Below are 14663 nucleotides of genomic sequence, written 5' to 3'. Positions count from 1 at the left end.
TTTCATCCTTGGCCACTATTTGTGACTCCTCCAGTCTAAAACCATCTCAGCCACTTCGGCGGGTTAGCTCATCACCACATCTCTGCTGCAGACGGCCGCACTGGATTTCCAGCCCACTGACCATCTACAGCTGCCTTCTCCAGGGACACTTCAAACTCAGCAGGTCCCAAACTGAGCTTTTCTCTTGGGTTTTTTCCTAATTGAGAGGCCTAGGGCAGTTCCAAGCCTTTTTTTTGTACTGAAAGATCCCATGCTCCAGCCTTACTAAGCTACATGTAGTTGTCTGAATATACCTGTGCTTTGTTAAAAAAAATTTTTTTAAAAAGGGAGAAGATGAAGAAAGGTTTTTTTTTTTTTTTAATTTTTTATTTATTTATGATAGGAACACAGTGAGAGAGAGAGGCAGAGACACAGGCAGAGGGAGAAGCAGGCTCCATGCACCGGGAGCCTGACGTGGGATTCGATCCCGGATCTCCAGGATCGCGCCCTGGGCCAAAGGCAGGCGCCAAACCGCTGCGCCACCCAGGGATCCCGAAAGGTTTTTTTTTTTAAATATTTTAAAAGGTTTAAAAAATATTTTAGACTTGCAGAAGAATTGCAAAAAATAGTATAGAACATTCCCATATACCCCTCCCCTAGCTTCTCCTTATGTTAACATCTTACACAACCGTAGCATATTTATTGAAACTAAATTAACCCATGTGCAGTACTGTTAACACAAAACAGGTGAATTTCAGGAGTTTTCCCACTAATGTCATTTTTCTCTTGGGGAGTCCAGTCGAGGATCCCACATTGCACTTCATTGCCATGGCCCCATAGTCTCACTTATGTGCTTTTATTCGCCCAAGGCCTTTATAGCTACCATGTCTCCCACATGATATGCCTTTTCCTCCATTGCCTGCTTGGTGAGCCTCTTATTCTCTCTGACTGAAGTCAGGCAGACCTGCTCCTATAGACCCTGCTTCCCTTCCCCAGCAGGGCGGGAATCCAGGGGCCCTCATCACAACATTGGCATGGGTGTTAAGGGTGCAGAGGTCAGATGGGTAATTCCCTGAGGGACAGGGACTGTTTATTTCCCTGGTACGTTCTGAATACCAAATTAAAGGACTGGTAATTTGTAATTCAATAAATTTCTAAAATTTCTGATATCATCCAGGATGGCTAATCATACTAAGAGTGTTCCCAAAAGAAGATACTTTGCTACCACAAACTGTTTAAATCTGCTTTTGATTGACCAGTAAAATACAGTTCCAACTGGATTGTCTAACTTATTGTATTTTTCAACTTAATTCTTTATTTTTTGCAAATTATAAACCCCTTAAGTTCATTAATGTACTATGAATGTCCATACCAGTTTATTTCTACATAAATTTTAAATGCTTAATGCTCAGTCACGTAGCTTATATTACTCCAGATACCACATTTCTGGAACACTGCTCATGACGGACCATCACAGCTCTCTTTCCCTTGTCTAGGACGGTGGGTCAAAACAGTGGCCTGGGGTATGATGCACCACTCATTGCTGTGCCAAGTGGTTTCAACTCTGAGCGAGGGAATAGCCTGTGAGCCAAGCTCATGGAGACTACCGCTGCCTCCTCGCAAAGCCTGCACTTAGTTCTTCTATGAGCACATTTCTCCTGTCAGGTCTGATTTCAGTCTCAAGTGTGGTAAAGCAGAGGACTCATTCTTAATCCTTCCTCTTTAATTTGTAATAAATTAACTTTACTCCATTTTGAGATGGCTTGCACAGATGCCAGCCTATCAGAGCAAACACAGAGAATTGTCCTTTACTGCGACAATGACATTGTTTTGCTCCTGTAATCTAGTGGCAGCCTCATGAGGCTGCGATCATGTTGCCTTGTTTCTTCCAGAAAGAGTGGCTCAGTTTACTGTTCCCTCATCTGTCTATCATCATATAGCCATCACACTGGTAGTACATTAGCTGTGTCTGTCACAAGTGTACGGGGAGGACAGTGTCTTATTATTCACATGTCCTCGTTGCTTTGTTCCACACCTGCACCAGATTTGATGAAAAAAGTTTCCCTTATGCCCAAACCCAAACAGTTGTGTGAGTCCCCAAAATGCAAGTGATTTGTATTTAACAGCTCATCTAGGTTAGTGGTATAACTGGATTTTACTGTGGTGACAAAGCCACTTCTCGCCTGCCTGCGCTGTAGCTTCCTGGGAAGCTGCGGTGGTCAGTCTCAGCCTCACAGGCTTGCAGACACTCAACCACAACTCATTTATACCAGTATTTACAGTTAACATGCAGGCAGTGCCACACCAGACTTTTCCAGCTTCATTTCTGTGACTTAATTGACTCTTAGCCTAAGGGTAGGGGGATAAGGGTTGTTCACTTCTGGTTGTTTTCTCCACTCTATGTCCTGATTCGGATCTGTGCCCCCAGTACACCCTCCCTTCTCCCATCTGGCTGAGGGTGCCCCAGGAATTTGATGCTGACTCTTCCTCACTGCCTAGCTTTTGTTAATTAACGGTACATTTCCTCATGAAAGGCTGGAGAACCTTCTCGGCTTCAGCTCTTGCTGATACTTGCCCCTGCCTTGTAGGTCTGCCTTCTTGAACCTCATTTCTATCTTCACTGCTCCTCATCTACTTTTTACTTCATTAGATTCTCTTTCTTCAGATGAATTGACATGTTATCTCTGACTCACCTGTTGAGTTCCCGAGCTCCTGTGTCATGCCTAATCTGCTCCTACCTGGCCTTGCTCCCCACTACATTCATGTCACATGATCCTCCTTGCTCCCTGCCTGGTTTCAGAATAGAGCCTAGCTGCCTCGCTGTAGGGCTCCTAGGCTTGATTGACAGAAATCCATTTCAGCTCCACAGACCACTCTGAGCTGCCTCCCAGGGTGTCTCCCACAAATAGGCTTTTTTTTTTTTTTGGAAAAGTGAACTTTTTTGTCTTTCTTAGCCTTACCTACCATTCAGTATGTTACCTATAAATCAATAAATGTTTATACATTATAACAAAACTCAAAACTTGGTTAAAACAACATTTGAAGGAGGCAGTGTTCTCTAGTAGTTATGAACACAAACTTTGGTTCAAATCCCAACTCTTGATACTTACTGATAATGTGACATCGAGCAAATCACATAGCTCCTCAGATTACAGTGTCCTGCCTCACGAGGTGATTATGAGAATAAGAAAATGCACATAAAGTGCTTTGCAGTGCTTGACATGTAGTAAACCATCATAAATGGTGATTGCTTGGATGCTTTTAAAATCTCCAGTGTTTGTATGATGTGTTAAGGATGCATGCTGAGAACCTCAGAGAACAAAAGATATGCTATGAGATTGTTCTGTACAACTTCTTGAGGCCACATAAGTTCTTCAGAAATAGATCTAAACCTCCAACTCTAACCCTATACCTAGCATTATCTCCTTGGGCTCCTACTGGACAAAAAAATTCAGTGTCAAACTCCTGGCACATGTTCTCATCAAAAGGTTCATTGAGACCAAAGAGTGATCATGTGCTTTTCTTTGCTGAATTGGTGGGTAGAATTTTCTCTACCTGCCCTTTCCCTACCAGCACATGCAAGCTCATGCACACATACCCAGTATTGTTGGCGGGAGATCTTGAAATGATTTTTACGTCTTAATATTTATGTTAATTATTGTCTTTGTACTTGACTGTGAGTGATAGTGTTCAGCTGCAAGAATTGTTAAGGTATCACGCCTCAGACAAATTCAGATGCTGAGGTCTTGACCCGCCCCCCCCCCCCCCCCCCCCCGGCCCGGGCTGAAGGAGAAGTAAAGTGAACCAGTGCTGGTGGCACTCATCTGGCCACAGTGATTGGCCCAAGAGAAGACAACCAAGTCTTCTATTCACAGGGCTCCCTAAATATATGAAACAGCCATCCTATCTTCAGTCACAGAAGTCATCAGTCCATGGCCACCAGCAGAGCTAGATGAGCGTATCAAGCAGAAATTCTAAGAAGGTGCCAGAAGTGCTCATGAGCTAGGCAATTATTTTATGTGGGGGGGGGGGATAAGAGCTATATCTGTAGGGGCACAATTTCTGTGAGTAGATGGAACACAGCAGGCTAGAGCCTCTCCAGCTCCTGAAGAGGACGCTTGGCAATAGCTGGACAGTATGTCCGTTGTGTTCCCCCATGCTTGTCACAGTAGGAAGTGGCGGTTAGATAGATGGAACACAAGTCAGGTGAGGGCTGGGAGACCAGAGCATGTTCCTGACCCCACAGACCAGACCCAGGCAGGAAGTACGGGGCAGTGCGGGGTGCTGTGACTCATGCTTTGGCTTGCTATCTTCCGAGCCCCGATACCAAGAACAAGACGAGAAGGGATGGCAATCGAGGGTTCCAGAAATTACTTTGCCAAAGGGCTCTTCTGAAGAAGGCATTTGAAGCATTTACTTTGTAATGATTCTCTAAACCATATATGTGTGTTTCACACGCTCTGCTGTCTCCATGAAATATCTCCCAGTAATAAAAGAAAGCATTTGGAGTTGTAACGTTAGAGGAGAATTATAGAGGCTGCTTATTGTGTTTATAGGTACTCCTGTTACTGGGCAGGTGTGCTAGTAAGAACATCTTGTAGAATTCTGATTCCATCTCTCTGAACTCGTTAGGTCTTTCCTAAAATTTATTATTTAAAATTTTAAAAATATTTTATGAATCACACACAGTACTCTGGAATACCAAAGAGATTCTCTGCTTAAACTCCCGCCTGTTACCAAGACGCTTGTCTTGAAAACATTTAAAGGAATAAAGCTCATGTGAGTTTTAAAATTTATACTCAAAATAGCCTAAGTTATACGAACTCTGTATCTGTGAAAATATTTTTTTTCAGAATTGTAGTTTAAAATCACTTTTATCATTATAAAGAAGTACAGAGATAATTCAAAATAAAAACAATACCCTCATTACCTGGGTGCTGTTAACTATTAATCCTCTAGTGTATATGCTTTTAGATATTTTTCTATGTGGATTTTTTACACAAATGATATCATAGAACAGTTTTAGGTTTATAATAACATTGAGAGGAGGAGGTAAATTTCTCTATGCCAACCACATACATAGCCTCTCCCCTTATCAACCTCACTTACCAGAATGGTACTTTTTTTTTTAACCAAGGAAAACCTATATTGACATATCATAATCACCCAAAGTCCACAGTTTACCTTAAGATCCACTCTAGGTATAGTACATTCTGTGGGTTCAGACAAATGAATAAGGACATAAGGCCATTATATCATACTGGCCTAAAACCTACTTTTTCAGTTAATGATTTTCTTTCTTTTTATTTTTTAGACTAATACATTTAAAAAAATTTAATAATAAATTTATTTTTTATTGGTGTTCAATTTGCCAACATATAGAATAACACCCAGTGCTCATCCCGTCAAGTGCCCCGCTCAGTGCCTGCCACCCAGTCACCCCCACCCCCCGCCCTCCTCCCTTTCCACTACCCCTAGTTTGTTTCCCAGAGTTAGGAGTCTTCCATGTTCTGTCTCCCTTTCTGATATTTCCTACCCATTTCTTCTCCCTTCCCCGCTATTCCCTTTCACTATTATTTATATTCCCCAAATGAATGAGACCATATAATGTTTGTCCTTCTCCAATTGACTTATTTCACTCAGCATAATACCCTCCAGCTCCATCCACATTGAAGCAAATGGTGGGTGTTTGTCGTTTCTAATGGCTGAGGAATATTCCATTGTATACATAAACCACATCTTCTTTATCCATTCATCTTTCGATGGACACCGAGGCTCCTTCCACAGTTTGGCTATTGTGGACATTGCTGCTAGAAACATCGGGGTGCAGGTGTCCTGGTGTTTCATTGCATCTGTATCTTTGGGGTAAATGATTTTCTAATCACTGAATTTTTTCAATCTCATCTAGAACTTAAGTCAATGTATAAATTTCAAAAAATCCTTTTCAGTAGGTTGATCCAAATCTGGGACTATATGTCACATTTGCCTTAAGTGTTGGTTAGTCTAGAACAATCCTTTTCTTTCTTTCTCTTTCTTTCTTTCTTTCTTTCTTTCTTTCTTTCTTTCTTTCTTTCTTTCTTTCTCTTTCTAACATTGGACTCGAAGAGACAAAGCCTGGCATCCTGCAGAAAATGCTGCCTTTGGGGTTTTTCTAGTTGCTTCCCCTGTAGTATTGTTCAGCATGTTGTTCTGTCCATTGTATCTATTATGAAATGGAAGTGGAATCTGTACTTGTGGTAGATTGAGGTTCAACATCTGTAGTAAGAATACATTACAGACAGCGATATTTGTCTTTGTACCATTGTGCATCGGTATAACGACAACCTGATTCCCCCCTGCCCCATGTGTGTGCAGTTGTATTTGTCCTCTTGCCACTGGAAATTAATCTGTGTGCTATAGTACATTGGCATCATAAGAATGTCTAGTTTGGGGGGTGGGGTTTCCAGGTAAGCTTTATGCCCAATGTGGGGCTTGAACTCATGACCCAAGATCAAGAGTTGCATGCTCTACCTACCGAGCCAACCCCATGGCCAAATGTCCAGTTATTTATCCAACAAATTTCTTGCTGATTTTAGCATTAAGTGACCACCTTTGACTAAAGAAAGAATTACATTAGGGATATGAAACTATATTTTCTAAATTTGTAATCCCTCTTATATTTGTTAACTGGCATGTTCTGTGAAGTAGAGATTTCTCTCACATGGTGGGACTCTTAGATGACCCTGAAAAAGTTTCCTGTAATTGCCAGTTTTCAAAGTTAGGAGCTGTTCGATAGCAGCCTCAGATGAGATGTTGGAAGAATTTAATAAGCATTTGTTTTAAATGTAGTTACTGCAAATATGATTTCTTGAGTACTTCCTGTATATCAGGCTCTGTGTGAAAGGCTTTATGGAACCTGATTCTTACGACAACACACTGAGGTTTAGATTTAGAAATGGTGATCTCAAGAGGTGAGATAACGTGATAGAGTTACTCCTGGGAGAAGTAGCAGAACTGGGATTTGAACCCAAATTGGTCTGAGCCCAAAAATCCATGCTTAATTCCATCTCTCTGTTTTTGTGTACTTTACTTAAAAGCCAAATTCTACTTGTAATCCCGTGTGGAATGTTTCCCAGTTTATAAACAGCAGAAATGGAAAGTATGCTTAACAATTTTCATGAGGTCTCTTATCTCTCCCTTTTTAATTTTATTTTTAATATTTTTAACAGTGTGAAGAGAATACAAATCTTCAGGATACTACCCGCTACCTCAAACTTCCCTTTTCCAAGGGCATCCTCCTTGGAAATAATCACCAAGCCATGAAGGCCACAAAGGAGTCTTTTTGGATAACATCTTTTCTCTGTTCCACAAAACTCACACAGAATGGTAACGTTTAATGCTGTTTTATTCGAAAGCCCTTGTACTTAAGCACTCATGAGAATTTTGGCAGGCATGTTTAACAAACACCAGTGTTATATTGGAGAACTTTGCACCAGAAAAACTGTTGGTCCTTCTGTTTGTGACCTCCAGCAAAATAGAAACCGCTGTGCCCCGATGGTCTGTTAATGCGTGTAATTTAAAGACTTCAAAATTATCCCAGTATGGAAACCCAAGTGCACAAGGCATCAAAACCCAGCTGCTTTTTAAAAAGAGGAAGACAGAGAGACAAAGGATACCACCACCTTAATCTCTCTTGTTTTATAGCGCCATAAACAGTGCTGATTGCAGGCTTTGGAACAAGGGGCTGTTTTTAGCTTAATTAGATGGATATTGCTTTTCTGTTCTACCATATTTTTTATGTCAGTGATTGTTTAGCAAGTTATGATTAATAAAACAAGCTCTTTTCCTTGGAAAATTGTCATGAAAACATCATCTGTAATGAAGGAAGGAAATTAAATATTTTTGAATTCTTCATGGTTGCTATATAAGGCTTCTGGCTAGCATTCGGAGTGCCGTATTAATAAGTCAGACTCATGATGTTGAGGAGAGTCACTTCGCAATAAGGTATTGAATCTCACAAAGTGTCCCTGGGCCTCAGCATTAGTAAGTGCTTTTAGCTCTTTCTTCTGTGTCACAGAACAGCATTTGTAGGAGAAAACACGGTTCCTCTCTAGAACGTGGCCCGAGAAAAGAAGTAAAATGTCACAGTATAACATTGATCTTTTAAGATCCCTTTCGATTTCTCTTGTGGCGCTGTTATATTTATGTAGGACTTCGGCAAATGATACTTTCACATTTGTATTAGTTTTTGTTTCTCCCCTTCCAAAAGTATTTTTGGGGAAAATCTTTTTAAAAATCAGCTGCGTATTTTTAGTAAATTGGGTTGAAGGTAGCCATCACCAAGTTAAGAAACTTCAAGACTTGATCTGTATTCAGGGATTAATGGTTTTCCTTAAATTAAAACTTCACTGACAGATCTCTATAATGTTTATAAAGCATTCACCAAACAGCAGATGTTTTTTTATGGTGCTAGTCTACCCTACAGAGATTTTGAAGATAAGAAAATCAACCTGCTATTTATTTACTCCCTTAGACAGAAAATCTATTTATTCTGCGCAGATTAGTTGTATGTCTGCTATAGAACCTAGGTTCACATTTAACTGATCGATTACTCTGGTAGAGGAATTTCAGGTTGTATTAGTTATCTCTTGCTGTAGTGATAATTACTATAAACTCATTATTGGCTTCAAATAACAAAAATATATCTTTGAGCGTTTCTGGAGGTCAGAAATCTGAAATCCTTTTCATTGGACTAAAATCAAGGTGTCATCAGAACAGCATTTCTCCTGGAAACTCTGAAGGAGAATCCTTTTGCTGCCCTTTGATAGCTGCTAGCTGCATTCCTTGGCTCACAGCTCCTCCTCCATCTTCAGAGCCAGGAGCAGAGCATCTTTACATGTTCACGACTCTGACCATCTTCTCTCTCTTAAGGATCCTTGTGCTTTACAGGGGGCCCACTAGATATTCCAGGATAATCCCCCCTGTTTTAAGACCTTTAACTTAATCACATCTGTGAAATCTCTTTTCTCATAAAAGGTAAACATATTCACAGGTACCGGAGATGAAGACATTGACATCTGTGGGGCCATCATTTTGCCACCCACCCAGATAATCCTAACAGTAGCTTATCTGCCGTCAAAGTATTTGGCCCTGCAGACTTAATTTGTTCTTATTCTCGGGTTTAGGATGTCAGATAGAATTGTGAACATAAAACTGAACCAGAACCTAAAAATTAGGTTTGTAAAAGCAGAGAACATTTTCAAATAGATACGGGTAAATAAACCTATTCAGAAATCATTATGTTAAACATCTCACTGTGTGGAAGGCAATGCTTGGCTCATTTTTGGACACTTGATAAGTGGTTAATTATCATTTGACTTTGATTACCCTTGTCCATGTAACAAAGCCCAAAATGAATCAGGAAATAAATACTGTGTTTCAAAGAGATGGGAAGAAGGAAGTTAGTTGATCTTTCTGAAATTTACATGCTAGACACACATTTCTGACCAGAAGTAATCCAGTTCCAAATTGGAATTAAATTGCTTTGTATTCATTTTACTCAAATTGGAAAATACACAAATCCCATTTCCATTACAACCGGGCATTTAGCAAGTGATATGGTCTCTAGGAACAATTTCTTATAGAAGATTTGCATTTCAGGATCCTGAAAGTGTGTCTGTCTGCACATATTCCGTATTCCAGTTTGTTCATGGATAGCATACCAAGGCCAGAGCTCCCTGCTGAACATCTGTGATTGCCAGATCAAGTAGATATTTTAAGCTTCTTAATGTAGGGATCAGGGAAGAAATTTTTTACTTCTTTGTTTTCTTCCTAGGGCTGTTACACATAAGTTTTAAAAAGTCTAAAAATAAAAAACAGTGCTTAAATTTAGCCTACCAGTTAGTTGTACAGTTGCTGACTTCCGCACGTCCCCTTCTCCCCCAAATAATGGGTGGTTCATTCAGTCTCTTCCTGAGAGTGTGATTTAAAAGAAAAGGAAGAAAAAGAGTAGGGATTATGTCATCCACCTATTTTCTAGCTCTTGGTAGATCAAACATACTGTATAGTCTAAAATGCTTGCTGAATGGAATACTTAAAAATCACAGTTTTCAGCAATAGGGCCATAGCTCTTAATTTGCAACTAATGTATCTTCAGGCAGCTAAAAGAGAGACCTAAGAGATGAACGGTTTTGACTTAATTCTGAGCACTTTGTACACATGATTAATTACATCCAGATGAACACACTGCTTTACTCTTCCGCTTCCCCCATTACGAGCAGCCTAGAGAGTCATCAGACTGCTCGCAGGAAAGGTCAACAGCCCCATTCCGATCTGATTGTCTGGACCACTGTCATCTCTTCTCCGGCTCTGCTAGGACAGTGCTGGTCTTGGTTTCCCACTGCAGCCGCTGGGGAGGCCTCTCGCAGGCCTGCAGAGCCACCTCCTTCCTCTGCACACACTCCGCTCCTCACGCTGAGCTTTGCCCTGGATGCCCCTGCAACAGCCTGGCTCTGGGGCACAAGAAGGAGCGAGAGGGAGTGGCAGGGATCATGCAGTGGGGAAGTGGAAGGGAGGATGCCCGGGTCGGAATTAGGAAGGAAGCGCAAGGCAGGAGCTGATGGGAGAACGCAGAGCCACTTCTGCTGTGGCGCGTCTCCACTTGTGGAAATACCTGATATTCTAAATATAACCAATGATTTTTTTTTTAATGGTTCCAATCCTACCTCTAGGATGTCTGAATGAGACATGAATAGTAAACATTTTCTGATTTTTTTCCACTATGGAAATATGACAAAATTTTTTCAAAATCATTATTCTTAAAATTCCCTCATTTTCCTGATTCTGAACCATCCTCTTATCCCTGTTTGATGTAGATCAATATTTCCATTTAATACTAAATTTCTCACTATTAAGTCCTTTGTGAAGTTTTTCTCTTGAATCTGGCTTTGGTGAATGTTGCTTCTTTTTCCTCTGAAGATTGTTATACATTTTCTCATCTCTTTTTGCTACATCATTTATTTATATATTTTTTTTCATCACAGCTACTTCTTCCTTGGTTTCTTGTTTTTGTTTTCTTCTAGTTTTTGTTTCCATGTTGGTCTTTCTGTGTCTCGGCAAGTCCCATTTGGGTCTTTCCTGAAAGAGTGCTTTCAAGCGAACTTCTCCCTGTTAAGGCTGGAAAATCCCTCCTGGCTTCTTTCTTGGCTGTTCTAGACTGTCAGCCTCACTGAGCCCTGGGAAGCCAGCCCTGCCAGCTTCCCTCGCCTTGTGCGCTTCCTGCATACACGAGCCTTGTCAGTTCTGAACTGCTTTCATTGGCTTCCAGACACCATTGTCTCTCTGCTCCTTCTGGAGACTAGTGAAGCTGGACACCATGCTCAGGAGCCTTTCTAAATTATGCCCAGGAAAGCTGAGAGAAGGGTTTTTTTTTTTTTCCCTCACCAGGTGAAGAGGTTCTCAGAGGACTCTGTTAGACTCAGGCCCATGTCTTGTCAGTTTAGGAAAGGGAGGGACTTGAAGAGCTCAGCCCTGCGCCTGCCCAGAATCTGGGATGGATGATGACCGTGGAGTCCAAGAACTGGCCCTCTTCAGCTCCACGGGCTCACTCGATGACCCGACAATTGACTAGACTTGTCATCGTTGTGCAGGGGACCTTCTAGTCCTGCCTGGTTTGGGTCACATTGTCCAGGAGACCTTCATTGCTAGGTAGAATTGATTGCTAGGCAGAGTGCTATGTGTTGGGGACACAAACATGACTAAAGCAGCTTCCTGACCCTCAAGAAACTCCCATTTTAACAGGAGGAGGCAGAAAATGATTCCATAGATATTTATCAACTGCCTCCTATGTGCTGCTCTTTACCTGTGCTGGGATGCCATAGGGCCAGACTCCGCATGTCAGTTGTGTTGTTTGTTTGTTTGTTTGTTTGTTTGTTTGTTTTCCCTTGGAGTTTACAAACTAGTAGGGGCAAAGACCGGTAAACAACTGAAATAGTTGGGGTCATTGCCACCTTGGGATGAGAGCACATGGCGGGGCCAGTTGGCTCAGTCTGGAGATTTCAGGAAAGACTTCTGGACGAAGCAACAGCTACTCTGGGAACTGAAGGATGAGTAGGAGTTTGTAAATCAAGAGCATTGGGAAGGGAGAAATAATTAGAATACAGTGTAATAAATGCCATCCTAGAGAGCTAGTCATGGTCTGGGGGAACTTGAAACTTAGAGGACTGGGAAGAGTAGGTAACACGTGTAAGAACCTAGCTTTTACCAGTGAAATATTTTCACATGATGGACTATTCTCTGCTAAGGCAATTAATCTTCCTTTTCTGTTTGAAAAGGTGATATGCTTGATCTCTTGAAATGGAGAACCCACCCAGACAAGATCACAGGCTGTCTCTCTAAATTAAAAGAAATTGATGGCTCAGAGATAGTAAAGGTATATGCTATTTTGTTATCCCTCTCTTGGAAATTCATGGAATAAAGAATATTTGGAGGGGAAGGACAGGTGATATTTTCTTTATTGATTTACTTCTTTATCTGACAGTTTCTGCAAGATACACTGGATACCTTATTTGGAATTTTAGATGAAAATTCCCAAAAATATGGGTCTAAAGTATTTGATTCGTTGGTGAGTTTAAATTCACTTTAATTATATCTTAACAATTTTGTCTCTTGATCTTGACCAAGACTTTCTGAAATGTGCACTTAATAGCTTAAGAGTCACTTAAAAAGAACCAAAAAAAAAAAAATCTTGATTTGCATTCAGTTTATAAAGCTCAATTTTCTTTTTAGGTTCACATAATAAATTTGCTGCAAGATAGCAAATTCCATCATTTTAAACCTGTAATGGACACCTACATTGAGAGTCACTTTGCTGGGGCACTTGCATACAGGTAAGGCCTTTATCTTGTAATTGGTTCAGAAGCAGATCCTTTTGAGCTTTTCTAGGCAGAACCAGCAATATAGGAAAATTTAAAAGAAAGTGTAGGAAGAAATGAAGCACAGCAACTGAAGTGTCTCTTGAGTCAGTCTCTTCCTTTCTCACACATCTTTTTTTAATGGCTGCAACTTACTTTGATTAAAAGAAAAAAAAAACTTTCTGAATTCTATTCCTAAAACCTAACATATAAAGTGTTTTCTTCTTGTCTCTATTTCATGTGATACGCTTTGGTCTGAAATAACTGGTTATTTCAGTTTGGCTGCCAAGAACCCCATTTAACCACCACGTTCCTTGGGGATTCTAGAAGTCTTTACGAACAAGAGGTGAAGGGAAAACAGCCTTTGTCATCATACCTTTTTAACTCATTCATTCATTTATCTGTTCATGTATACTGAGTACCTACTGTGTGCCTAGTGCATGCTGATTAATGTGAAGACCGGATTCCTGGCCACAAGCAGTGCAGCCATGGATTCCACCCTGTGATACGAGCTGCCGTTTTAACTGCTCATCCCTTCTGATGAGCTCAAACTCTGCAGGCAAGGCTAAAGCAAATGAGTAATGACAAACTGTAGCTCCTACCTGCCTCCCTGCAGCCTGGTTGATAATTGCCAGAAGGCAACAGCTTCTCTCCTGTGCTATGTATAATATCTTCCCGGGCTTTGGCCCTGCTTAAATACAGCCCTGGAATGTTCCCCCCAAGTTCTTTCTCCCCATTCTAACACTGCCATTGCTACTCTGCCCACGTTTGTACCTCATCCCTTAAGCACTATGGCTGTGCATACGAGCCTTTTTCCCAGAAGTGTGTTTAAAAAGATTGAATCATGTTTTTGCCTGTTTTTCCCCATCATGTGTTATATAAAAGATAATAAGTAATCAAAGAAGCATCTGATCCTATTACCTTGGGTATTCCCTATCAAGGCACGTGAAGATTTATGCCTCCAACATTTAAGTGAACAGTATGTCAATATGATTTTTACAGAGGGTGAAATGTACTATCAGGGACTGTTTGGGACGTTGGCCCCACTGTACCACTCGGCCTGACATTTGGGGCCCTAGTAGCACCTCACCATTTGTGATTGAAATTACCAGTGGAAGCTAGAGAGGAAGGGCGTAATTTCTAACACTTTATGTTGGCCAGGAGAGCAGGATAATCATTCCTAATAAGACAGGTAAGGCCTATGGAATCTTCTCAGACTATGGGTGGTCAGAGACTCACTGACATTTATCTTCAAAATAACATTCCTGGCAGCACCTGTCTAGTAGAACATCCATGTGCTCTTTTCTGACTGAGAGAAAAGAGGAGCATTTTTTAAAAATTGCTCTGTTTCCCAGAAACGAAGAACTGAACAAAGGTAAAGGTAGGAAGACTGCAATCTTGAGAATTATTATTGGGTTTTTTAAAATTCTCTTTTTGTTCCTTAAAACAAAACAAAACAAAACAAAACAAAAAACCAACTTGGCTGTTTTGGAAATTCTCTTACTTAGGCGCTCTGAGGGTAAGCCTTTTTCTTCCCACAGGTCAGAGAATTGGCTAGATAAACCCACAGGCATGTGACTTGAAGTAGAGAGATGTTCCCTTATCCTTCCCCACACCCCCTTTTGCCTCCAACTGAATATTTCATCCGGCTATTTACATGATCACTGGGGAAGAAATCCCAACTAGCAGTTGTCCAGGATTGACCATGATGGTCAGACTTCCAGATTTCTTGGCCAGAGACCTTTTCTCTGGTAATTGTATCTGCCCATTGGAAAGCTTTGCCAGAAAACAGCA

The 14663-nt window shown here is 40.9% G+C and overlaps 1 protein-coding gene across 7 annotated transcripts in view; it reads left to right on the top strand.

Annotated features, from left to right (window-relative positions):
* DOCK4 (dedicator of cytokinesis 4) overlaps window positions 1-14663 on the top strand; it is a 407219-nt gene that overhangs the window by 272411 nt on the left and 120145 nt on the right. For all 7 annotated transcript variants that reach the window (XM_072764773.1, XM_072764772.1, XM_072764775.1 and 4 more), the window contains exons 17-20: window positions 7188-7344; window positions 12291-12388; window positions 12497-12580; window positions 12745-12845. In XM_072764773.1, coding sequence (XP_072620874.1) covers window positions 7188-7344; window positions 12291-12388; window positions 12497-12580; window positions 12745-12845 — 440 coding nt within the window. The remainder of the gene's footprint in view (window positions 1-7187; window positions 7345-12290; window positions 12389-12496; window positions 12581-12744; window positions 12846-14663) is intronic.

Source organism: Vulpes vulpes, chromosome 7 (assembly GCF_048418805.1).
Source record: "Vulpes vulpes isolate BD-2025 chromosome 7, VulVul3, whole genome shotgun sequence".
NCBI classification, from domain to species: domain Eukaryota; kingdom Metazoa; phylum Chordata; class Mammalia; order Carnivora; family Canidae; genus Vulpes; species Vulpes vulpes.
Note: the sequence above shows the minus strand (reverse complement) of the source record. Positions and strands in the feature narration are given on the sequence as shown.